Source organism: Poecilia mexicana, unplaced genomic scaffold (genome assembly GCF_051168715.1).
Source record: "Poecilia mexicana isolate PSO_F unplaced genomic scaffold, ASM5116871v1 scaffold_14, whole genome shotgun sequence".
NCBI lineage: Eukaryota > Metazoa > Chordata > Actinopteri > Cyprinodontiformes > Poeciliidae > Poecilia > Poecilia mexicana.
Genome location: NW_028263383.1, coordinates 7342140 through 7368756, shown reverse-complemented (window position 1 = coordinate 7368756; position 26617 = coordinate 7342140). Strand labels below are relative to the sequence as shown.

The following is a 26617-nucleotide window of genomic DNA, read 5'->3' as shown; positions in this document are numbered from 1 at the left end:
AAGCAAATTCCATTTAGAACTGAGGAACTTTACAAGGAGCTGGAGTCAGCATCTCAAGATTCACAGTATGTCAAGCCACTACTCCTGATCCAGAGACGAGAAACATCTGAGCGGGGCCAAGGACAGAACTGTGTGAAGTGGTCTAAAGTTCTCAGAAGAAAATTGCGTTTCATTTGGAAAATATTTAATGTTTATTTCTCACTTCTTCCCAGACCCAATTCTAATTACTGCTCTTTATTCTAGGACTGCAGTATGGATTAAAATTTGAACCTGCAACATTAACCACAGTAACACTTAATTTAGGTGTCAAGTGATAATTCACATTTGGAGTTTCATAAGTGTTAACTTTAAACCCTGAAATACACAAAACTAACTGAACTTCAGTAGAAACATTTTACTCCAGTATTCAACCCCCCCCAACCTCAGCATTCACAATTCTATGAAGTGCAATTTATAATTTATTTACTTTGCATTTTACAAAAACCCATCATACCCAGAGTGAACCCTCTAGCAATTTGAGAGGTTGTCAGATAATCCAGCTGGTCAAAGGTTCAGCATGTTGCAGGCGAGTGAGGGGCAGCTTCCAGTGACGGACTTGAGCATAACCTCAAACTCTCAAAGCATGCAATGAAATTCAGCCACTATGAATTGGCTCAGACGATATATTTGAAGCTGTAGGTGGCGTCGCATGACAGCCTCATGCCTTTACAGCGGCAGCACAGGTCTTTACGATGAGGCCTCTTCATGTTGATGTGCCTCTGCTTCTTCTCACAGCTGCAGCAAGTCTGAGAGCAGCCCTGCAAAAATATTTAAGGTCGTCTGGTTATGTTCAACTCGTCAAACAGAAAACCTTTAAATGCCAAACCCAGGTATTGAACACTTAGGTCGTCAAATGGGAGGTGCTGTACCTTACAGACTATGGACTCCACTCTGTAGGGGTTAAACCCCACCTGGCACTTCCGGCAGAGCTGCTTGTAGTACACCTAATGGAAATGCAACTAAAGTTATTGATGGAAATCTGGGGTATGCTACAGTTTGTAGCTGATCACTCACCTTACTGGAGCCAGAGATGCACCAAACATAAGCACTCTCCCACCGGATGTTGCACTTTTTACAGTGGAAGAAGCCATATCTCTGTTCTAGGAACTTAACAGACACACACACAAAAATGCACAGACTAAATACGCAAATAAGGAAACATCTTATAGCGGATTTTAGAAGGTTTTGGATCTTTTAAGCCAACAAGTTATCCAAAACCCACCTGGAAGTTTGGGCTCTTGGAGGATCGAGGAATCGTAGTCTTGACGCCGTTTTCCAAGTTGTCGCCACTGTGATCCGTGTCAGCATCAGACTTGGCTTGGTCAGACGCTTCCACTGGGTCCTGTCCAGCGCCGTCGCAGAGACTCTTCAGGAAGACCCTGCGGTCAAACACCGGCGAGTAGATGGACACAGGCCTGAGGAAGCGCAGGTTGCTCATAGGCGGCGTGGCCAACAACGCCTTCCCCTCCGCTTTGGTCACGTCGAGGCTCTCGTCATGCGTCTCGCAGTTGTTGCGGGAGGCGGGATGTTCGACGTAGAGCAGCGTTTTCGGACCTAGAGAACACTGAACCACCTTGTCCACCTTGGCGTTCACCTGCACGCCGCATTCTTTGGTGTCCACCTTCCCGCAGGGCGGTGGAGGTAAACTGGGGTTGACTTGGGACAGGATGGTCTTGCAGATCTCCAGGTAGTTGAGGCCCTGAGGAATGAGAAAACGGCCTTCTCCCTTCCCCCAGCTGCCGCCCTGAGCTGGGGGCGCTCCATAGCCGCTGCAGGGGAGGAACGTGGACAGGAACCCCTCCATCCTGGAGCCGTAAGACAGGTGTGAGAGGCTCTTTGTGGGATTTATACAGATCCGCTCTGAAAGGCACTGATTGCTTAATTAAAACCTGGGTGTGCGGGTTTAAGCTGAATTAAGTAGAACGATCCAAAACTCTTCAGAACCACCCAAAGGCAAATTATGAGCCTTTTTTTTTTTTTTTTTTAATCTGAAGCCAATTACAAAATTTTAAACTTTAAAACTGGTTTTAATTTAAAGCACAGACAAATCACTAATATAAACTCAAAGTTGGCAATAGTAATCTCTATATAGTGAACAAGTTAGTAATAGTTTGGAATTAGAAAGAACTTTATTGCCTGGTGCTGTCGGCTAAAATAAATGTACTGTTCTGCAGACTGACTACTGTGGAGAAGGAACTGCTCTAGTGGGGTGAGGTCGTTGTTCTGATGGACTCTGGAGGGAGGGGTGGGGGAAAAAAATGTGTCCAGACTGAGAGGAGGTTGGCTGAAATCCTGTCTGCATGTCTCTGGGTCGCGTATAGATGGAAGGTTGTAGCCAATTACCTTCTCAGCAGAGTGTATGATGCACATATGGATGCGGTGATGGATTTGATGATGAGAGTTTGGAAGTTTAGCATCATCTTAACTGGGATATAAACTTTTTATAGGTGTCATATGAAATACGATCCTTGCAGACCCTTGTTGGTGAGTATTAAGCTCCAGTTATTTGCCACTTCTGGCTCTCCTCCATTTGTATGCGTCTACAGTAGAGCTCAAATCTCGTATATATGGTATTAGGATGCCCCCTAAAGGTCATGTTGAACCTGCATCGGCACACAAAGAAAGATGTAAATACGCCTCTCTTTTAACGTCCCGGAAGCCAGTGGATGTTTCTGTAGAAACACTTAAAATATACTTTTGTTGGCAAACAGATAGTAGCTTCATGTTGTTCAAACACACAAATGTCAGCTTAATTAAATATGGAAAATAGGAATAGTTTAATGGCTTGTCTGTGACACAAAAATAAGGCTTTTAAGGCGACGTGAACAGTGACGTTCATTTGTTAGAAAGCCCTCAAAGTGGTAGGGATACTTTGGTAAAGATAGACAGTGCTTTGTAGAATATTTAATTTAATTTACAATAGTTTGCAAAATGAAGTCAGCATTCCAATGATATTGTTATGATAATTTGAGGGTAATAAGAGTATTTTAATTTATTAATTATTGCTTTTCATGCGTTTATAATACTAACATAAAAATTTATTTTGTAACACTATTGGGCTTCTAGGTTTAAGAATCAGATATTCAAATAAACTTGCAAAATATTCAAATGGAGGTTACAAAACAAAATAAAAAATATATAATGTTTTTTTCCTAAATTGGGCTACCACATAAAACTGTACTATTGTTTATTCTGTTCAAGTTTTTTGTATTTTACTTCTTGCTGTCCAGTAGTTTGAAATGCTTCCGTGTCCTCTGAACTTGATAAAGCTTTATACAAGTACAGGCCTTTTACTTTTTCCTTTTTTTTCAAAACATGTTGTTATAGGTAGCCATTATTGTAGAATACCAAGTAAAAGTGTATTTGTATGATTTATATCAACATTTGAATTCAGATTCACATAAATTCGCGCGTCACTTGAATGTCTCAGTAAAACTACTAGGACTCGCCTTTAGGTGGCGCTACACGTTCATCAATACTTTGTACCCATGGGCACTGAATCTAATGCATATTGGCGCCATTTTGGAGCTAGGAGGGGGAAGAGAGCTGCAGAGGAGGACACGATTTATTACAATTCACGCTTACAGGTAAGAAATGCACAAATAGAGAAATTCGATGGATCATGGAATAGTGCTATGTTTATTCGCGCATGTGAAAAAAAATATATGAGCAAGTATACAGCGGTGGGGTGGTCTGATTTCCATGCGGCGAAAGGAGGAGTGCAGCCCGCCTTCCTCGCCTGTGTTCTCGGTTGCCTTGTCTCGATTCTCCGCGTTGCTTTGACTTGGTCCTGCGCCGTAAAATGGTTAGCCGGGATAATATTAGCCTGTTGGGTTAGCTTACTGTCACCACAGTGAAAACATGATGTACCGTCGTAGTTGTACGCTTGAAATCGGGACAGTTCTAGCCACATAACGGTAGTTAGCCGGGGTGTTTTGTTACTGTCTATCCGCCCTCTGTCACTGAGATTGCTGCTGCTAATGTTAGCTCTACCATGCTAGTTGATGGTGTGCAGACCGACAAGCTAACATCAGCTAATTGTGTTAGCCACATTATAGCAACCGAGCAGTCTGCATTTACATACTGCTGTGGTGCAATGGCAATAACTTCTTTGCTTAAAAGTGTCCGTTTCTCTATAAACCTTCTGAAAATGATAGTACCGCATGCTGTTTGTATTTAGATATTTAATGCCTTTGTTGTGGGAGGATTTTCTTTCTTTTTTTATCGCTCATAATGGCTGCTTTATTTTGCGGTAGTACGGATGGGCAATAATAACGTTAACGCATAAAAAATATTTATGTTGGAGTTTGCATAATCGAAAGTTGGCACCATTGGGCTCTAAAAGTACTGTAGTCCAGGATGACGGAAGAAAGCTGGGCTTTACCAAACCTGGTCATTGCATCCTGGTTTAATTGGTCAAACTCCAAAGTTAGCTGAGGAGGAGGAGATTTTATAACCGCATTAGCCGTCGTAGTTGCAGCACCCATTGTAAACGATGAAAATTAAGTTTCAGTCTAATACCAATTGCTGTAATAAAACTTTGAAAATACTGCAGTAATAATAAAACTTATTGTTGAAAACTAAATTAAGGAATAACACAAATATAATAATAAAATAATTACTGTAAATATGTCGGTGAAAATAAACTATACACAAAATGCTTATTAAAAAGTAGCCAGAAAAAAATAAAAAAATACACAATTTAAATACAATTGTATTTCCTTTATTTCATAATAAAGGAAATTAAAAATGTACTGTGCTTGATTGTAGAATAAACTTTATAAATAGAAAAGAAAATCTATAGTGAATGTAACTGTTCTTGCACTTGCAAAAGCAGCACGTAAGTTTTGACAAGAGAAATGCATAAATAATTAAGTAAAATATGTATTTAAAATAGCATGTTGTGATCACATTTTACCTGCATATCCAGAAACCCTGCATGGATGAATTATCAAAAATATTCACCTTTCCAGAAACTGGTTTCAGTGAAGCAGGAGGAGTCAAATAAATCACCATGATACAAAGGAGACTTCAGTAATCCAGTCTCTGCATGCTGATCATTTGACAACCACTTTCAGTGGCTGCTTTGTTTGTTTTTACAGCTGTCATCTTGAGATTTATCTACAGAGATTATAGTCAGAGGTTGTAAGAAGTGTTTGGAAATTTGGATTATATGATTGGGATGTTTTCACATTAGTTGTCAAGAATAAGCAGATACAGCAGTCAGGGTTTTATTGCTTTATTCCACGCCTATTTTTATTTGACATGTAAAAACTTGTGTGAACTTTATTTCAATGGAGCAGTTAAATGTAACTTTCCAAACTGCCAAATTGCTCTCCTAATTTCAATGTAAGTTTGTTCTTCGATAACTGTATATGCACACTTTTCTGTTCTTTTCCAACACTGCAAGTGATGTGGTTGAATATTGTGATCGTATCAATTCTGGTTAACTCGCATTTTTCTTTCACTTCTCTTTTCTCCTGTTCACCCCAACCCCCCATCCTGTTGTCATAAAAGACAAAGTCCATCAAAGCAGCATTGAGTGTTTGTTATTGCCAAGTAGTTTGTAATTGGATGGATCTGAAACGAGAGAGCCGACCAAACGTTGCTCCAAAGCAGTCGTTTGCAAGGGGCAGCATTAGACACATTGACAATAACAATTACGATTCAGTATGCTGCATTGTTCACAGCACATTGTTTTCCCCCATTAAATGCTTCCAGTAGAGATCCCAGTCAGGCAGGTCAATACAGATTGACCAGTTAATGTTAGCTTAAAAAAAATCTGTCACAGACATTGACTAAATAAAGGCAAGTTCATTCATGGAAGCAGCTTTGAAATCTGCAGTAAATTAAAGAAAAACGATATTATTCTCCATTCATGCATCAAAGCACAACTCTAACATATTGAACAGGAGCTAAAGAAGGGACTGTTTGTTGATATTTTAAGAGGCCGAACAAAGTTTATTAAAGATACTTTTGGGAATTTTACTTTCTCGTTACAGGTTAGAGATGATCAAGGGAATTTTGGCTAATTAGCGCTGCTCTAAAAATTGTTTTAACTCAGGAAAGTCAGGGTGTTTGACCTACCACAAGCTGATTTTACAGTTTGGTTCTCACTTCTCTCTTTTTTAATCTAATCAAACGTATAGCTGATCATGTATTCTCACTTATCTCTAAAAGCTGCTTATGCAGTTGAGCGTTCATGATGGGTGAGTAGCCATAGCTACAGCTGTGACTGGTTTGTTTTGAATGTTCTGCAGGCAGACATCCACAACACATGGATTTATTGTAAACAAAGCATTTCTTCCAACATTTATCTCCCTTCACTAATTGTAGGAGCTTTAGTGCAAGTCTTTTTTTTTTTTTAATCTACAAAACCTTTGTTGTTTTTGTTTGCCTTAATTGGTTTTGGTTGATTTTTGCAGAAAATTATATCCCAGTTTCTTTAGTTTGAAACCACAAATGCTCTTTGACAAAGTTTACCCATTCCACTGGTTTGTTTCCACATACAGGTCACTGAGGTCACCTTTGCAGCCAGCTGGTGTCCAGGTTTTGCTCTTGTTGCTGGCTTTCTCCCGTTTTCCGTTGCCCACCCACAGGGTTAAAACCAATCTGTCTCTGTCAAGATTCAAATTTGGAAACGAGTTACCTTTGAGTCCTTAAAGTGGAACGGGTGTTCAAATGAGCAGAACTGGCAGAGCAGAAGAGTAGTAGGGTACAAAGCCCTCTGTTGGGAGCAAAATATGTTTAACTGTGATAAACCAGTAATGAGCTCAAAGTAGCCCAAGCTGAGGATGTTAGGAGAGGGGTAAAGCCAGTCCCTTTGTGGTTATTTACTGCTGCGTTTGTGAAATGTTCCCTCATGGATGGTAGCCACACATTCACATCAGGTTGAGAAATAATCTGCTCTGATTGGCTGCCAGGACACTCGGTGTGTGTCTGTGTGGTGCAGCGTTGGAGGGATGGACTCAGATTTGGCAGCAGCTGTGGGGTGGAAAAGAAGGTCACAATCCAGCAATTTGGCCGCCTGCCAATTTCCAATGGTGTGTGTTTGCGTTCGTGCCTGTGTGTGTGAGTGTGTGTGTGTTGGTCTCTGCATGCGTGTGTGTTTGCTGAAGCTTGACGGCAGCTACTGAGAATTCTCAGAACTCGTGGTTCATAAATGTGTATTACATCTTCCTGACCCAAACAGTTTTACTGTAATGGAGAAAGATTCTCAGTGTTAAAAAACATACAATTACAAAACAAACTCGATTGCTTTACAGAAATTGGACTGAACACATAATTGCATTTTTGCTATGTCATTTGTTTGAGGAAAATACATTTTTTCCAGCCAAATTATGTTTTAGTCACATGGCATCCAGGAAACAGCTTTGAGACATTCAAGTCACTGGAGTTGGCTGACAAGACAAACAACTTGGTATTCAGACTTGACTTGTGAAAGATAATATCAGAACTTATTAAATCTGTTGCTAGAGAGACTTTACCTTCAGTAAAAAAAGCACATCAATCAGTTGCTTCGTGCAGAACCCGTCTTGTTACCTTTGGTGTCTCACCAGGAAAAAGTGTTAACATGTTTAAACATCACATAAAACTCTACAGTGCTGTATTAGACGGCTGTACAACTGAAATGGGGTCAAACATACGTTTAAACATTTTAACAATGTTAAATTACTTGGCAATAAAAGAGGTTTCAGTGATTAATATATTTTGCAATAATGAGAAATCTTGGGTTTACTATTTTGTTTAGTGCTTATGTTTGCCATATCAGGCCTTTATAAAAACGCCAATCAAAGCGAGGCAGCAGACCTGCAGCCTGGACTTCAAAGCACCATGAGTGTCCTAGGTTTGGGTATGAGGGCGCACACCGAATCAGACACTTCAAAGGATCTTCATACACCATCAAACTGATTCATCACATCATCAAAATGATTAAATTGATTGTACTACAATACATTTACTATATCTATTGCTGGGCAATAAAACAATTTCAGTATTTTATCGAGAAAAGCCGTCAAAATGATTATTGTGCTTATTTTTAAGAACTTTTGAATGATGTGTTGAATGTTTTCCATTGTTTTTTTGTTTTACTCAAGCATATTTGCTCTTTTGGGATTTGTGAATCAATATGTGGCTAGTCAAAGTGTCATTATTAATATGTAAGGTCCTGCAAATTTTAAGGGAGATCACTGCTTGGCTTAATTTTCTGAAATTAATTTAATTATTATTAATGTGTTATAACTTATTTTAATTTGCTCTTTAAGTTTGTAGGGTAGCACAGAGTAAAATACTGAGTTGATTAACCAGATTATAAGCCTAATGTAACAGACAAGACATCCAGTAATTGGGAAAAGGGCCTGGAGATATTACAGGAGCTGGTTAATAAAAATACTGCATGAATATTAGAGGAAATAAAAAACAAATATGGATTAAATAATAAGGACTTCTTCAGGTACTTGAAATTGAGGCACTATACTGAAGAACTACTAAAGATTAATTTAGATGAGTCGGAATCTGGAATAATTGAGATGTTTGTTTTAGCAAATGAATCAAATGTAGGGGGGGGAATTAATTTCTGAATTGTACACAGGACAGAAAAAACTAGCTAGCTTCATTAAAGAAGCTAGCTGGAGGCTTCAGAGGAGAACTGGGAGGAAATATGTGGGCAACAGTGGAAAACATCATGTTCCCTCTCATTGAGAGCTTTTGGCTGGAAGAATATTTTAAGATATTTTATTACACCAGCACTAAAAATACCAATATACAAGAAGTTGCAGGAAATGTGGAGGAGATAGAGATATCCACTTCAATGTGTTTACGATTTGTTCCTACATTTTACCCTATTGGCAGGATTTAAATAATTGCATAGCTACAGCTTTGAGGGTGAGTATTTCATTCACATTTGACTTTCATGGGAAAGAGGGATGGACAGGTTAACAAGATCAGCTGATAAATATATGTGGTGGATAGCTAAAGAACTATCACTAGGAAATGACTTAAGGCAGAGGCTCCTGAAAGGGAAGATTGGCTCGATGTAATGCACATTTAAATGATGGAAAGGTTGGCTTTTTCCATCAGATTACAATCTGGCAAGTTAAAGAATTATTGGAAAAATTGGCTGTATTTTATATTACCGAGATCAGATTTTCTTCACTTATATTTGGGTTTTGGGGTTAAACCTTGTTTTGATGATGGCAAAAGTAGATTTGTTCTGCACATGTACAGAATGTGTGCAGAGCTTCTCTTAGTTAGTTTTTATAGGACATTTGTGTGAAAATGTGTAAAGTTTGAATGTACACTTGCATTCAAAATATAAATTCAATAAATTTTGCAAGTTAAAAAAGAAATAAATACATCGTCATTAGAGGTGTGCCGATCGATCGGTCACCGATCATAATCGGGCCGATTTTCGTGAAAAAGTGCATGATCGGTGATCGGCGATCATTGGCTCTTGTTGCCGATACCGATCATCTCATTTCGCAGCCTGCCTGTGCAGCTGGTCTCCTCTTTCCTTCACACTGCGCAAACGCGCAGCAACAAATCCTAAGCGATGTGTAACTATAACGCACTGAGTGAATGGGGAAGTTTGCGTGTTGCGGCGGAAAATTGAAGCACGTCAAAATGCATCAACACAACGAAGCTAATACGGCATAAAAACAATGCCATACTTGACGGAGTTTGGCTACATCAAGGCTCACTGCAGTAAAAAAGACATACGGAGGATCAGATAGCAGGTAAAGCAGCGCACAGCTACAAACACTCACCCGGATTAGCATGACGGTCAGAAAGCTAAACAAATAACCCGCAAAATTATTTAAATCTTCGAGCTGCGATGTAAGACGCTGGTTCTGCTCTCGCTGTTGAACCGCTGCTACGCTACAGGTAATAATATTTCACAGACGGAGCGCCGCTTCTGCTCCACCTGGTAGTGACTCTCACACCGAACCTCTGCTTAAAGCTGCAGCATCTAACTTAAAAAAAATACATTTTACATACGTATTAAAACTTTCGCTGTCCTAACATGAGACAGATAATCTCTAAAAAAAATAATCGATCTCCTCCCTGTTCTGCATAATTACTCCGCTCAGTCAGAAACAGCCAATCAGAGCTAGCAGTAATCAGCTAGCCGCCATGCTAACAGGAAGTTTTCATTCAGTAACTCTGGATTGTTTATTGTAATGGACCCTGTTTTTGCCTTTGAATGTTAAGTTTCATACTTGAATTTTTTTGGCAATGTTGAGAGGTTTTATTTTTGGCTCTTTGCGTTATTTAGCCTCTTCAGAGCCTTCATATGTTATCAGTCTGTTAAAGGTAGTATTATCAATAGCAGTACAATTTGCACAATGCCTGTTTGGTTTAGTTTTCTTCTTGAAAAAAGTTATTAAAAACAAGTTTTTGTCTAAATTAAGGTAAATTCATGGTTCCTTTTTCCACATAATGTAACCGGTAGTGTTTATGATAAAATAAAATAAAAATAATAATAATAATTATGTGATCGGTATCGGTGATCGGTATCGGTGTATCGGCCCTCATAGGTGATCGGTATCGGTATCGGCAGGAAAAAACCTGATCGGCACATCCCTAATCGTCATCACTATATCAGTGTGTGTATATTCAAAACACCAAAGACTGTTTGGAGTGCAATAATTGTTGGCTAATATATTCCAAGTGTTGTGAACTCATAATTTACATGTTAATGTGATGTATGCTAATTTAGCCAGGTGGACAGTCTCATGGCAGCAGATTCTCACACCAGACACTAACTTTACCCAAGATGCCAAATGTTACACAGTGACGAAAATAGACATATATACGACTTTTGTTGTCATCACAATATTTGGCAAAGTTGTGCATTAGTAAATATACAATCTAACAATAAGAAACATCTCAAGGTTGTAGGACTTTTTCCCTCCACTCAACTTTCCAATAATGTCTTCAGATGCAGCACTCTTTGAACAGTTCAGCTTGTTTCATAATACAGACCTCAGGCTTGTTTGTAGCTGCTTCAGCCTTGTTTTCAAGCTGCATACTGAATCTTTACTGCGGATTATTTTAGTGATGAATCATTTCTCAGGTTTTTGATCTGCCTACTTCCAGGTGAGCACTGGTACTATTGATAACCATACACTAGTAAGGCTGGTGGTCTCATGCCCCCTGCAGTTTAGTCTGCTGTTGCCTTTTGGACTTGCCTGAGTTTAAATTACAGAAAAAAGTTGGATAAATCTCTAGTCAGGAAAACGTTAAGTTTAATCTAGCTGATGCAGCATGATAAAACGACTTATCAATGTTAATAAAAATACATCTCATAAGATTATAAAAGCTTAAGGAATAATAAATCGTAACATTTTGTCAAATAATTTTTCTTCTTCCATAGTGTCAGTCAGTCTTCTGGTTCTGTTCAGATCCACTCTACTTGTAAAGTTTGGCTTTACAAGAACAAGTCATACATCTTATAAATCTTTTCTCTTCATAGAGGAGTTTATCTCTTCAAAATGTTTGGTCGCATCCAGTTCTTATGCTTCCTACTTAGTGAAATTTAATAGGACTGGAGATGTTTTTCCCAAATAAGGTGCTGTTGTCAAATTGTTTGTTCATGGAATTAGTTGAAAAATAAATATATTATTATTGTTATTAATTTAAATGTTTTGTGTCTTTTATTTGCTATGTGACAGTTTAAGATTTGATCCAACTCATTGATCATTTTGGTTTTTAAATGAAAGATTATTGAAAGACAAAAAGGATCAGTTATGTTGCTTTTCTGAGCCACTACCCTCCAAAATAATGTTAGAAATTATTTTTTAATTGGTAATAATTAATATTATTTCTACATTTTAGGTTAAAATGTAGAAATAATGTGTAGGTAACTGATGGCGTTTGTCATTTGCTCAGTCGATAGCTGTGGTCAGGTTTGTTTTTAGGTCAGAAACGTAAAAATGGGGCTCAGTTAAATAGCTCTGCACATACAAACTGATTCGTGAGGGAAACCTTTGCGGCAGACCGTATAGAAAATGCAATTTTGACGCTGTTACTGAATATTGAATCAACATAATTATAAATGATCCTTTTTTTGTTACTGATCTTATTGACATACACTGAAATATAAACTTTAATTATTTGCAGTAAAAATAAAAACAAATTTCAGAGGGTTTATAATGATTGTTAATAAACATTAAACTTACGACCTCGTACAATAGAATTATAGTTACTCATGTGGCCCTCTGGGAGAATTTATTGCCCATCCGTAGTCGTTGTAATGTCTTCAGATCTGGAGGATAATCGAGTAAAATGCTATAAAAACAGCACAAGTCGGTCTGTCTTATTAGAGCAAAATATAAATGAAAGAGGAAATTAACAAATAAATTGAGACAATTGCAATGTAATGTAATAAAGGCTGAAAAACACGTCTTATCGACGTATCCATAAGCGGGACACTAAATTTCCAGTCAGATCTTTTTCCTTTCATATGAAAAGCTACGATCATTTCTATTCCCAGACTGGTGGTGATATGTGGAGTACAATGTTATCAGCGCTGAGTGAAATCCAGCCTTGCTCTCTAAATGCAGCCGTTCCATCCTGGACTTTGAAAGCCTGTAGAAAAGCCATTACCATGCTATGAATACCTTGTTGAATATTTCAGTGATTGCTTTGCTGCAGATTTCTTGGAAAGCTTTAAAGAGTTCAAAGGATATTCTTGGTTTCCATGCTAACGTTATTCTCAAGGCTTTCCTTTCCTCGTCCATTGGTCTCTGTCACACCTGCTGCAGCGCTCTCCTCTGGTTTAATACAATCCCTTCCCTCTCCATCTCCAGGCAGTGAAGAGCTAAAGAGGATGGCTCACTCTAAAGCTCGAGCCACAGATGGGAAGGTGACCTACCCTCCGGGGGTCAAGGAGATTTCTGACAAAATCTCCAAAGAGGAAATGGTCCGCAGGCTCAAGGTCAGTGTTTCTCCCTGCTGTGTTTTGCTTATGGCCTCCCTGCATGATTGAATGCTTTTCTTTAAGATGGAGAAACCATCATTGTCTCGGCCTTTCTAGGTTCCAAAATCAAAAATTTCCAAGAAAGGCCGTGGTTGGCAACAAGTGGTTTGGTTCTTGCACACACTTCTGACTTGTTTAAAAAAAAAAAAAAAAAAAAAACGCATTTCTTGCACAAATATAGACAAAACAATAACTAAAAATCTCTCACAACTTAGCTGAAAATGAAAGTTAACTTAATCGGAAATTTCAAGTTCAAAAAGTGGTCAGAAAAAATAATTTTACAAAAACCTGTCATCACACCCGACATTTGCTAAACAAAAGGACCTCCATCTCGCCATCCGGTTTGTTCTTAATCATTTAAATTAATAGGAGGGTCTAAAAGTTATCAAAGTAATGTAAACAATTTCAAATAAAACTTACAGATTTTGGTTCTAAACTGACTTAAGTGTATTCTATCAACTGAATTGATAGAAATTACGGATTTACAGAAATTCAACATAAAAGGCCATAGCAATTATTACAAATGACTTTTATAAGCTCATACTAAAAAGATGTGCACCTGATTCTCTGTTTGTCTGCTCAGCAAAGCCAATTGTTTGTTGGTTTTCATTGCTTTCTCTCCATGTTCTACATTTGACCTGCTACCCAGATGGTTGTGAAGACCTTCATGGACATGGACCAGGACTCTGAGGAGGAAAAGGAGCTTTACCTGAACTTGGCCCTTCACCTGGCCTCAGACTTCTTCCTCAAACACCCAGACAAAGATGTGCGGCTGCTGGTGGCCTGCTGCTTAGCAGACATATTCAGGATTTATGCTCCAGAAGCTCCCTACACCTCTCCAGATAAGCTCAAGGTGTGAGGACGAAGGTTTTGTTGTGCCACATCGAAGCATTTACTATTCAAACACTTCTTTCTGTTCATTTTTGTTTATTCAGGTTTCTCCACCATTCAGCCTTTTACTAATATTTCCAGCTGCCAGTCGGAATCATTGTGTATTTGTTTCTGTGTTGTAGGACATTTTTATGTTCATAACACGACAGCTTAAAGGACTGGAGGACACGAAGAGCGCTCAGTTCAACAGATACTTCTACTTACTGGAGGTATGTGGCTCTTCTTTGCTGCAGTAGCAACATTTACCATTTGCTCTGAAAATACATTTTTAATTTTAGCTGTTTCAATGCTAATGGTTTTAAGGAGATAATTATAAAAGAATAAACTCCTTAATGAAGCAGAGGTTGTCAACAACAAATGGATAGGAATTTTATATATTGCATGCATTTCACTAGACCCAAATTTCTCTTCTGGGTCAACTAAAAGCAAACTGATGTATTGACATATTTATTGTTGTTGGTGTTAAGGTTGTCAAAAATAATTGATAGCAGAAAAACAAATCATTCAAATTTACATGTTGGTCAAAGCTAATACAAACCAACATTTGCTGAAATCTACTACTTAGTTTTTTTTTTTTTTTTTTTGTCCTAATTTAGGAGGTTAAATTGTGTCCATTTTTTTTTACAATTTGCTTCAGATTTTAGCAATATGAAAACAATCACTCATTTATATTTCTTTCATTTATTCATCCATTTATGTTCCATCAATCCCTCCGTAATGTGATTTTTTTTTTTGTAGGGTTTATTGTTTTGAAGTCCGACTTCAAAATAAATTTCAGTATGAAATTGATTGTGCTGTTTTATTTCTAAACTGTGCTGAGATGGATGCTAATTAGGAAAAACCTGGAATTGAAAAATGAGGAGGAACCTTGATTCTCGGGATTGTGTTCCTAACATCAAACCTCTTCTTCCTTTTGTCCAGAACATAGCTTGGGTGAAATCTTACAACATTTGCTTTGAGCTTGAAGACAGCAATGAAATATTCACCCAGCTTTACAGAACGCTCTTCCAGGTCATAAAGTAAGTCCTTGATTAAAAGTCGCCGCCATCAGCTTTTAGTTTTTGTCTGTTTTTAGCCTCTGCTGCCCCGTTTGCAAGCGGCACAGTAGCAGTCTAGATGTTTCTCTTTTGGTGCCCCCTCCGCTTCTCCACCCCTCCAACACCCCCCTCTCAATTTCACTCTGCTGAACACAACCTTGAGGGCTCAATTCTGCAGCTCTGGATCTGGCTTTTTGCCAGTGGAAGGGGAAAAAAGGTGTCTGCCTGTGTCAAGGTTGTGCCAATACTACAAATTGTCCTGTTTTGGAAAAATGTAAAGACTGCTTTTTCATTTAAAATATTATTAGAAGTCGTTAGTGAGTGTAGCTCTTGCACATTTCTGTGTGTGTGTGTGTGCGTGCGTGCGCGTGTGTGTGCTTGAAAGTGATACTTGTGCTGAATAGAAGCTAATGGCTGTAGAAATCTCCTCGCTGAGATACAAATCAGGGGAACAAGCTTGGCCTCCTGCTGAGATGCAAGTATGCACACCCCTCTGTGTAATCAGAGCATCTTTAAACATAGGAAGCGTTTCTTGTTTTGCAAATAATGCTAAATCTCTGTCATGACATGCTTTAAAGTAGTTACAGATTAATGTTGCAAAATGGCGGCTTTATACCCAGTTAGACTGAAACAGTAGTTTTATGTTTATTCTGATGAGGGATTCAGCAGTTTGAGCTCCCAATAAGCCCACATGTCAAAATGTTCTTGACATTTAGCCCTCATTTGCTCATTAATGTATTACTTTTAAAGTAAAAATGTGATTAGATTCATGAAATTGGGGGGGAGAAGTTCAGAAGTAAGTAAAAGATTCGGTTTATGTCGTGCTCTCATGTTCTCTGTCTTCTCTTCATAGCAACGGCCACAACCAGAAAGTGCACATGCATATGGTGGACCTGATGAGCTCCATCATCTGTGAGGGAGACACGGTGTCGCAGGAGCTGCTGGACACGGTTTTAGTCAACCTGGTGCCGGCGCATAAGGTGTGTGCATGTGTGCAGCACTCAAAGTGCTTTACTTATTCAGTATCAACATAGTTTTAGGTGCAATAGGGATAGCAGGACAAGTTCACATGCGATTCGTCAAATCACAAAGTTTATTATGGTGGCTGGACAAATAATTTACTTTCCACAACCCGAATGCATCATAGTTTCTATGGCTTCTGCCTCCACATTTCGAAAATGGAACAAATGTAGGAAAAAAGGATTTTCTCTCAGATTTTATTGTTGCAGAATCACAACAGAGGGCTATTGACATGCTGAAACTCCCAGACAAAACCATACAACTCGTATGCAAATGAAGTAATGTTTGATTTCAGTAGGATACTTATAAATGAGAAGTATCTTTCTCATTAGTTCTGCTGGATGAGGCTGTCTCTAGATGAGAGCCTTCTGAATAACGTCAGATGCAGAGCATTGAAGTGAACCCAACTGTCTGGTGCAATATGGTGCACAGCTTCTGTAATTAATCTCCCAAATTCATACAGTGTCCAAGGTTTATTGACCCAACTAGAGACAGCAGGGAGGCTGCTAAACTTGACTGACTGTGATACGTCTTAGTTTTCCATACCTTGCTGTTCAGTGAGACCCCTGCAGGTGAGAAGCGGTAAAGCAGCTGACGTTTTCCTGCAGAAGCAGACATCCTTTTGCTACATATTCACCTGTAACTTTCTAGATATTTATTTAATATCATATTTTTTTTGTTTATTCTTTGTCTGTTTAGAATTTGAATAAACAGGCTTATGACCTGGCCAAAGCTCTGCTGAAGAGGACCGCTCAAGCTATCGAACCTTACATCACCAATGTAAGATATTTTGTTGTTTCTGGCTGCACTGTGGACGCAATTCGATTGTTTACATGCTGAAAAAGACTTTAAAACATCAATTTTAAACAATTTGATTCATTTATATGTATGAATGATCAAAGCGTCACATTATCATATTTTGTAGTTGTGATATTTACATTTAATTATAAATATAAACTGACTGGACCTGAACTCTCTCATTCATCTCTCCCCTTTCTTTCCCTCCAGTTCTTCAACCAGGTGCTGATGCTGGGAAAGACGTCAGTCAGTGATCTGTCTGAACATGTGTTTGATCTCATCCTGGAACTTTACAACATAGACAGCCATCTGCTTCTCTCTGTGCTGCCTCAGCTGGAGTTTAAACTCAAGGTACATTCTGAACTGTAGTATTTGGGCTTTATAATAGAGGAAAACCTTTCAGCTTCAATAGAAGTTGAGTAGCAGCTAAAGGAGATTTTCCATTACACATTTTTGGGATTCTTGTCGTCTGAATTTCGACTATTGGCCTGAAGCCAGTCCTTGTTTCTGCTTCCAGAACTGTTGCTCTTTCTGACAGAGGAGTACTAAAACTGAGAGATGCAGTCAAACCACTATAAGTCACCCATAGCTGGTTGATGTGTTCATTTGTTGCAAGAAAGGAGCATAGGCTCTGCTGCTGAACAATACATCAAATCGCAGTTGTCATCAACTTTGATGCAGGACTTTTTTCTTCTTCTGCTATTTCAATCTAAGTGCAATGCTGTGAAAGCTCTGAGTGCAAACAGAACACACTGCCTTGCCAAAAGTTGCCACTTGGATCTAACTTCGGAAAATAGCTCCAGGCCTCCTTATGGATAATTACTGCATGAGCAACTATCTCAAGTTATTGAACCTGAGATGATGCAATGTGTAGCTTCTCATTTCTGAAACAGCCTTGTAGGAAGACACAAAAAGTGACCATGGAGATGGAGAAAATGTTTCTGTTGAGATGGGTCAAGTTTGTGTGCCACATTTCAGAGGACCTCATTGTTTCTGCTGTTTTGCCGTTTTTTGATGGTTTGTTCCAGATTAGTGGAGCAGGAACTATCAAAACTGGGTTAAGAACTGCCTAATGCATTATTAAAAATAAACGGAAGAAAAGTGGTGAACCATTGGAGGTGGAAAAATGGATCAGGCAGTCCGAACCTTAAGCCCATTGCTGTTGTCGGACTCCCCATTATTGACACAAGGCCTTGGTGTAAAATAAATGCAAAGTCAGAAGGAAGGAAATCTTGTGACATTGCAGCAGTTTATCCAAATGATGCCACAGCGAGTGTGTGCTCTGATCAAACTTTAAAGTGGCCCAACAACATATTAGAAAGTGTTTTTTAGTTGTTGTTTTTTCTGTGGTGGCACTTTTTTGGCTAAGTAGTGTATTTAGTAAGCAGGATGCACTTTAACTGCCCTTGATGCTCACACCTGAATGTTGTTTCAGGGTGTCCAAGTAAGAGGTTTTTCAGGGCTATTGTTAAAAAAGATCAAATATTGCTTAATTTGAAAAAACTAAATTCTGAAAATTGCTTTTTTTATGGATGCCTGTATTTCCTTTTTCTAAATTTTTTTGACCTTTTTTTCCCTATTTTTAAATGTATTGTTGCAACCGTTACTGTGTGTAGTCTGAACACTGCTGAATATAGAGCTTCTAGTTCCACAACTGGATCACAAATAGTCATAAAATCTCTCTGCTTCACATGGAGCTGCTCTCTTCAAGGTAGTTTTAAGTAAATCCAGGTTTTATGCTTGTAAAGTCTCTGTTCTGCTCAGACTGATTCCAGCTTCTTTACACTGCCAGCTAAAAACCTGCATTCATTTAGCATTTAGTTTGTTTGTTTTTTTCAGGTTTGTTGATTCATATTTCTGAGATAAAGCAGTGATCCAGTCAGCATTATGTTGCCTCCGCAGTGTCTCATAAAGGCGTCGCGCTGATGGATAACGCTCATTAACTCTACTGAGGGAGTGTAGATCACTGCTGTCTCCTTAGAAATAATAGCCGTGATAAAATCTGTCCGCCACAGACTCGGCTCCCACTCTGCTCTCTCTTCCACATTTCATCACTTTCTTATTGTTTTTTTTTCCTCCACTTATTTCTCTCCTTGCTGCTTTTCTTCCCCTGTCCCGGCTTCTTATACATAAATTCATTTGCGCTGTTTGTTCTGCCTGAAATCAGCATTTACATAAATGGGCCTGCATCCCTTTTCTTTATGAAAATGGTTATGCGTCTAATAAAGCTCCTAATGACACGGCAAGTCTATCCAATCGACATTACCAGTTTTTGTGCATCATTTTTCTCTCCCTTCCTGTCTTTGCAGAGTAATGATAACGACGAAAGGCTGCAGGTGGTGAAGCTGCTTGCAAAGATGTTTGGAGCCAAAGACTCTGAGCTGGCAGCACAGAACAAACCGCTCTGGCAGTGTTACCTCGGCAGGTAAAACTAAATCTGTTGTCATCTATTATAAGCCATTTAGAATATTTTTTGTACGCTTGTTCATGTTGTGTGAAACATTGTTCAACTAATTTTGGGGCAAAATCTTTGGAGGCCTTTCCTAAAAGTTTTACATCTGAGATTGCATAAAAAAGCGTTTCTAGAAAGTTTTAACTTAGAGATGATTTAATAAAATCCCAATAAAACACTTTGACATTTATAATTGTAACATGAAAAAGTGTTTGCCCCTTTCCTGATCTCCTTTTTTTTTTTTTTCATACATGGCTGTGTTGGTTTGGGTTTTTCATTTCAAAGCTGCATTTTGTGTCGTTTATGACTAACTGGTGGGATGCTCTGAAATGCTTAAATGTGATAAACATGGAAAAAAAGGAAGTCAGGAAGAGAGCCAACATTTTCCACACCACTGTACACATTTGGAAAACACTGAGGTGCTTAACGAGATCATTTCACTTTCAAATCTGGAATTTTTATGAAATCTGGATTATAACTCTTCCGTCAGTTATTAAAAAAAATCTTCACTCGACCCATAATTGGAAGCTCAGTAGATGCCAACAAGTTTTAAATAAACCTGTTCAAGTTTTTGAACCCCCATTTTGTACAATACTTGACAGAATTGTGTGTTTTTGAGTTGACTGACTGCTTCCTCTTTAAATGTGTTGATTTTAACATGAATTTATTTTTCCCAAAAAGGTTTAATGACATCCACGTGCCTATCAGGCTAGAGTGTGTGAAGTTTGCAAGTCACTGTCTCATGAACCATCCAGACTTGGCCAAAGACCTCACAGGTACATTTTTATAAATCATACACACGTTTAGAAAGTTGGACATTTGCTGGAGTCATAATTTGACGGTTCATAGATCAGTCGTTATAAATTTTACGACTCCTTAGCGATTAAACAATCTCAACAATTTACAAGCAGCTGTTAAACAAAAATAAGGTTATTATTTGTATAAATCAGGCAGAATTTTTGCTATTCTGATGTATCTCACTCATTTTTCTGTTTTCTTCCCCAGAATACCTGCGGGTCAGATCACATGACCCCGAGGAGGCCATCCGCCATGATGTCATCGTCTCTATAGTAACCGCAGCAAAGAAAGACTTGTCCCTAGTCAATGACGCGTTATTAAATATTGTAAAGGAGAGAACCTTGGACAAGAGAGTAAGTATGAAAACATAAAAATCGGCTTAAATGGCTCAAGGAAACAATCTCCACATTAGTGGTAATTTGGGTCTTTTTAAAAGCTGCTGTTGGATCCATTTTGTGATATTTTCTGCATATTCCAACTTTGCTGCCAAAATCCACATCTTACTTTTCACAATGTTGATCACTGTTTTTTATTTCTGTCCTGCTGTCTTCAGTGGCGCGTTCGCAAGGAAGCCATGATGGGCCTCGCATCGATCTACAGAAAATACTCGCTACAAGGAGAGGGGGGCCGGGAGGCCTCCAAGCAGATATCCTGGATTAAAGACAAACTGCTTCATATCTACTACCAGAACAGCATTGATGACAGGTTCCACTGCTTCCTTGTTCTCATATAAAAAGTTCAGGGTTCCTTCCCAGTCTGGAAAAGTGTGGAATTCAATATGTTGTTTTTATAGTATTGTATTTTATACAATCATTTCAGACCATTTGCCACAAATATAAAAATGGCATAATAATGCAAGTACTCCCTAAACACTAAAAATAAGAATTACATTTTTTGTTTTGTTTATTTGGGGTTGGACAGTCTCACAGCAGATGCTGCTCCCACAGGATACAAATTACATTGAATAAAGAGCCAAAGGTCACAGAATATTGGAAACATGGATGAGAAAGAGAGAAAAGAAGAAAATGGGCATACATGTCGCCACTGATATCTAAGGCATTCTAACAACATGCATATTTGTAGTGTTTTGTATTGTAGATAATCAGAAAACATTTAAATAAAACTCTTAAGTCAGTTTTGGAATCCGTCGAGCAAACCCCTTTTTTTAGTGAACTGCAGCTTCACGGCTGGAGGTTGAATTTACAAGCGGGAGGAAATGAAATGAAAGTTTTATTGCCTCCAGACGTCCTCATGTAGCCATAAAACAGATAATATAGTAAAGCTGGTTTATTTCTTCTTGTGTTATTTTTCTTTAAACAGCCAGAAGGCAGAAGTGGAGCATGCTCTCCTTAAAATGGAGCGTCAAATGCATTACTCTTGATCCTCCTACACATGCTCAGCATAAAGCGCTCACCTCTCTGTGGGGTTTCATAATGTCTCCGGCTCCAGCTGAAGAAGCTGCATGTGCTGTAAAACCAACCGTTATATTGAGGGAATAAAAAAAAAAGAAAAGCTTCTGCGATGAGACCACAGAACGTCTGTTTGGTTATCGCTTGGAGAGCTGATCAGCTGCCAACAGGAAGCGTCTTCACTGTGACAGGCTGCGGGGAAGGGGAAGGTTTTACAAACACTGAGCAGCACAATGTTTTCTTTGGGTTTTTTCTATGTTTTGTGGTTAAAATTCTTCCTTAATACAAAAAATGAAAGTTGACTTGATCATATTTTAAACTGTTGAAATTGCTGGGGTTTATTTTTTTACGTATTTACTTTAATGATCAGTTTTTATTAGAGCACTTGTTATAATCTAAATCTTAGAACTCACTTCCTGTATCGTCAGGTTGCTGGTGGAGCGGGTTTTCGCCCAGTACATGGTTCCTTTCAACCTGGAAACCACTGAGAGGATGAAGTGTCTCTATTACCTTTACGCTACGTTGGACACAAACGCTGTCAAGTAAGTGTTTTTAAGTTGCTTTAAAACAACTTATCAGACCAGATAATATGTTTGTACGACCTTTTATTGTGTAATTTACTTGCAAACTTAAACATTGCTCTCCTCACGTGTCCCCTGCAGAGCTTTAAATGAGATGTGGAAGTGCCAGAACATGTTGAGAAACCATGTCAAAGACCTGCTGGACCTGATCAAAAAACCCAAGGTACTTCTGCAGAGCACTGTAATCTACTGGCCGACATTTTCCTGTTTGGTGTTTCTGAATCATGTTTTTGTTCCTGTTTTTCCACTTCTTGCCAGTCGGAGGCATCCAGTAAGGCTGTATTTGCCAAAGTCATGGTGATCACAAGTAAGTCATCTTTTCGAAGTCACAAGTTTCCACTGCAACATGGTGTTTGCGGCGATGTCGCATGAAGTACCCACAGGCTGTCTTGGAAAACAAATAATAGAGCGTAGCCATGGCAACGCATGCTGGAATACAAGACAAAGTACTGAAAATAATGATTAATGAAGAATATGTAGTTTTCAAATGAGATTTGTAATGTAATCAAAGGATTGATTAAATCAACGGATTTAATCAATCCTTTGATTGATTACCAGTTGACTTGGCCAACTTATATCCTACAAATCTCTGCAGCAGCGACTGAGCAGGACGCTAGTTCTCCCATGGCTGCACAACACTATGTAAAAGCATTCATACTACTTTAACTTTTCCACGTTGTCACCTTATGACCACAAACTCAAATGTGTTTTATTGAGATTTTACGCAAAAGACTAATAAAAAGATGATTTTATTTTACAAAAATGTTGAAATGTGTATTCAATCCCCTTTACTTTCATAGCCCTAAATAATTTCAAGCGGAACCACTCGCCTTCCTAAGCCACCTTGTTAGTAACTAGTGTATAATTAAACATAAGTATAAATCCAGCTGTTCTGTGACAGCCTTAGATTTTTGTTGAACATTAATGAAGTGGTAAGAAGAGAGCCACACGCTGCAAACATAAAATCAGAAGATAAAGCCAAACGCAAACTTATTGCAAAACGCTGACTGGCTTGTAAAATGCTAATCTTGGTGTAAAACTAAACCTACACATCTCTACCAACATACCTTACCTGCTATAACACACAGAGGTGGTAGCATCATGCTGTGTGATTCTTTTCCTGCAGCAGGAACAAGATTTGTTGGCAGTTCTGGATAATCTGATGCAAAAAAACTTGATAATGAGGCAAAGATTAGTTTTCCAGCAGAAAAACGACCTTAAACATGCAGTCAGAGATGAAATGCAATGATTCAAAGTTCAGACTTAAATCAAATTAATTCTGTCGAGTTACATTTTTCCTGATGTTCTCTGTCTAATGTGACAGAACAGGACCCCATTTGCTAACAAAAATAGGCAAAAATGTAAAATCTCTTGTCCAGAAGACTTTTAAAAAATATTAATAATTTCTTCTTCCTTTTTTTTTTGTTACTTCCATCTGGTCTATTATGTAAAATAACAAAATATGTGCAAGTTTGTTGCTGTAACATACACAGATGTGGAAAACTTATGTAGTAGAGTTGTGTTTTATTAACACATATTTAAAAGAAGAAACGGGTCTGCTTCAGGTCTACTTCATTGTTTAAAACATGCTTTATATGCGTGTTTGTTTGTTTGTGTGTGTATAGGAAACCTTCCAGACCCGGGCAAAGCTCAGGACTTTGTGAAGAAGCTGGCTCAGGTCCTGGAGGACGACGAGCGGATAAGGGATCAGTTGGAGACGTTGGTCAGCCCCACCTGCTCCTGCAAGCAGGCTGAAGTCTGCGTGGTGAGTCTGCGACGTCGTCCAGTCACTGCATGCGTTTGTTTTTTTGGCCATTATCAAACAAATTGTATATCTAGCATGTTGAAAAAAAATCACAAAAGCACAGGCATGTTCGTGCTGTACGTTTTTTTTTTTTTAATAAATGTCATCTTCATCAGCGAGACATCACTAAAAAGCTCGGAAGCCCCAAGCAGCCCAGTAATCCATTCCTGGAAATGGTCAAATTCCTGCTGGAGAGAATCGCTCCTGTACACATCGACACCGAGTCCATCAGGTACAGAGCTGGGAAAAGACAGCTTCACGTCATCTCTTTAGAAAAATGTCAGGGGGAAACATTTCATTTCTCATCTTTATCTTCATCTCTTCAGTGCTTTAATAAAACAGGTAAACAAATCTATTGATGGGACGGCTGACGATGAAGAGGAGGGCGTTCCAACTGAAGAGGCGATCAGGGCAGGACTGGAGCTGCTGAAGGTAAAAACTCAAACTTCATCCTATTCTGAATTAAAACAAATTCTGCTGACTGTTAATGAATATTTTTCTGTTTCCTAAACAGGTGCTGTCCTTCACACATCCGGTGTCATTCCACTCTGCAGAGACGTTTGAGTCTTTGCTGAGCTGTCTGAAGATGGATGATGAAAAAGTGGCAGAAGCTGCTCTGCAGATCTTCAAGAACACAGGCAACAAGATGGAAGAGAGTTTCCCTCACATCAAATCGTACGTTTTTGTTTCCACATTTTATTCATGTTATAAAAATAAAACACAATCCAGGCAGCCCCACCAGGGCTTCATTTATTTCAGTGAAATGTGTACAGGATGTAATTCTGTTTTTTTGTGACTTCAACTAGTTCTTTACCAGTTTCTAATGGCGTTCTCCTGCTGCTCCTCCTAGTGTTTTACTGCAGGTACTGCAAACCAAAGCTAAGAGAGGCCCCCCTCGTCAGGCCAAGTATGCCATCCACTGCATCAATGCGATGTTCACCAACAGGGACACACACTTTGCCCAAATCTTTGAGGTCAGTTTGTGCTTCAACTCTGTTCCATGAAACTGAAAACTGTGAAATACGGAGACCAGCAGCTTTTTTCCCCTCTTGATTCAGTGAAAATGTGCTCAACCACTGTTAAATAGAGAATTTTCAAATGTGGTGTTTTTGTTTTTTTATTCTTTTGTTTTCAGCCCCTGCACAAAAGTCTGGACCCTGCAAACCTGGAGCAGCTCATCACTCCTTTGACCACCCTGGGTCACCTGGCCCAGCTGGCCCCAGAGCAGTTCGCCGCGCCGCTAAAATCTCTAGTCGCCAACTTCATTGTGAAGGATCTGCTCATGAACGACAGGGTACAAATATATATATATATTCTCTATCCTCCAGATTCATGCTGCTGCTTTTTGTTATGTCTATCATAGAAGCAAAGATTATTATAGTTTGTAAATTAAGCTGATGATGAAATCTATTTTATTTGTAGATCCCAGGCAAGAAAACAACCAAACTTTGGGTTTCTGATGATGAAGTGTCTCCAGAGACGATGGCTAAGGTCAGTGGTGAACCTCAGTCTGTTGTTTCTGCTCCTGCAGAGGAGAAATAAAGCGTTTTCCGTCCTCCGTTCAGATCCAGGGCATCAAGCTGATGGTGAGATGGCTGCTGGGAGTGAAGAACAACCAAAGCAAATCGGGCAACTCCACCCTGAGGATGCTGACTGCTATCCTGCACAGCGACGGCGATCTAACCGAGCAGGGCAGGATGGGGTAAGTAAAATAAAATCACTCCCTCTCAACGAGCGCTTTTAGGCTTTAGTCTTTAAACATACCTGTGAAAGGATAGATCACTCCTTACTGCCTCTCATCTCCACTGCCTCCTTTTATTCCCGCTAGTAAACCAGACATGTCGAGGCTGCGGCTGGCAGCAGCGTGCGCCCTCCTGAAGCTGGCTCAGGAGCCCTGCTATCATGAAATCATCACCCTGGAGCAGTATCAGCTGTGTGCTCTCGTCATCAATGTGAGAACTTCCTCTGAACCTTCTGATTGTGTAAAGTCTCATCAGACTGTGGAAGCTATTTTTATTTTTTTTTTAAAGGTTTTCTATTCAGAAAACATTGTGTTGAAATGATAAACATGCCAGGTCAGATGTGTTAAATATTCCTGCGGAGTCTGGATAATTCTCGAAATTGGTTAATGTGCTTTCCAGGATGGATGTCCATCACTCGATCCAGAACTCATCCATCAGTTCAATAAATTGCACATCTTTTCTATATAAAATGGTTTAATAGATAGAGAGAACCTTGACATTTGAGAATGAAGACTCTGTAGGAACCTTAAAGTTCATGTTGCCATTTTTCTTCCACCTCCTTCCTGCTCTGTTCCTAAAACATTTTCATTTCTTCCTCCTTCTTCTTCCCTATTATTTTACCACCTGAATCCTGTTGCAATATCCTCTCACCTTCCCTCTCGTCTCCACCTGATCTGGCAGGATGAGTGCTACCAGGTGCGACAGTGTTTCGCCCAGAAGCTTCATCGAGGCCTCTGCCGCCTCCGCCTGCCTCTGGAGTACATGGCCGTGTTCGCTCTGTGTGCCAAGGACCCCGTCAAGGAGAGGAGAGCTCACGCTCGCCAGTGCCTGGTGAAAAACGTCAACATAAGGCGAGAGTATCTGAAGCAGCACGCGGCCATCAGCGGTACAGAACTTAAACCCTCTGAACGCTTTACACCAGATTTTCTTGTTACTTAGTAACAGTACTCCAAAGCGATCTTAATATTATTTAAGTATTTCAAATGTAGGATTTTAATAAACCTGCTAAATTACTAAAAAGAAAACTAATCAGTTTGCTGTAAGTGAAGTAATATTGAGTTTGTGTT

General features: G+C 39.1%; 2 protein-coding genes across 2 annotated transcripts in view; one reads left to right on the top strand and one right to left on the bottom strand.

The window, feature by feature from the left end:
- Positions 1-435: 435 nt before the first annotated feature.
- zar1l (zygote arrest 1-like) lies at positions 436-1883 on the bottom strand. Its single transcript, XM_014994450.2, has 4 exons — positions 1262-1883; positions 1054-1146; positions 909-983; positions 436-797 (listed from the first exon to the last, which is right to left on the bottom strand). The coding sequence occupies exons 1-4, from the start codon at positions 1841-1843 to the stop codon at positions 654-656; spliced, it is 894 nt and encodes a 297-aa protein (XP_014849936.2). The 5' UTR covers positions 1844-1883; the 3' UTR covers positions 436-653.
- A 1641-nt stretch (positions 1884-3524) lies between these two features.
- The window catches only part of pds5b (PDS5 cohesin associated factor B), a 28572-nt gene continuing 5479 nt past the window's right edge, over positions 3525-26617 (top strand). Inside the window, exons 1-25 of the mRNA XM_014994452.2 lie at positions 3525-3626; positions 12849-12976; positions 13668-13871; positions 14032-14118; positions 14831-14928; positions 15800-15926; positions 16666-16746; positions 16975-17115; positions 19074-19189; positions 19898-19992; positions 20222-20367; positions 20568-20719; positions 21852-21965; positions 22086-22167; positions 22263-22311; positions 23630-23769; positions 23925-24040; positions 24135-24240; positions 24323-24483; positions 24659-24782; positions 24944-25102; positions 25231-25299; positions 25374-25510; positions 25637-25760; positions 26232-26436. Coding sequence (XP_014849938.1) covers positions 12869-12976; positions 13668-13871; positions 14032-14118; positions 14831-14928; positions 15800-15926; positions 16666-16746; positions 16975-17115; positions 19074-19189; positions 19898-19992; positions 20222-20367; positions 20568-20719; positions 21852-21965; positions 22086-22167; positions 22263-22311; positions 23630-23769; positions 23925-24040; positions 24135-24240; positions 24323-24483; positions 24659-24782; positions 24944-25102; positions 25231-25299; positions 25374-25510; positions 25637-25760; positions 26232-26436 — 2941 coding nt within the window. The 5' untranslated portion in view covers positions 3525-3626; positions 12849-12868. The remainder of the gene's footprint in view (positions 3627-12848; positions 12977-13667; positions 13872-14031; positions 14119-14830; positions 14929-15799; positions 15927-16665; positions 16747-16974; positions 17116-19073; positions 19190-19897; positions 19993-20221; positions 20368-20567; positions 20720-21851; positions 21966-22085; positions 22168-22262; positions 22312-23629; positions 23770-23924; positions 24041-24134; positions 24241-24322; positions 24484-24658; positions 24783-24943; positions 25103-25230; positions 25300-25373; positions 25511-25636; positions 25761-26231; positions 26437-26617) is intronic.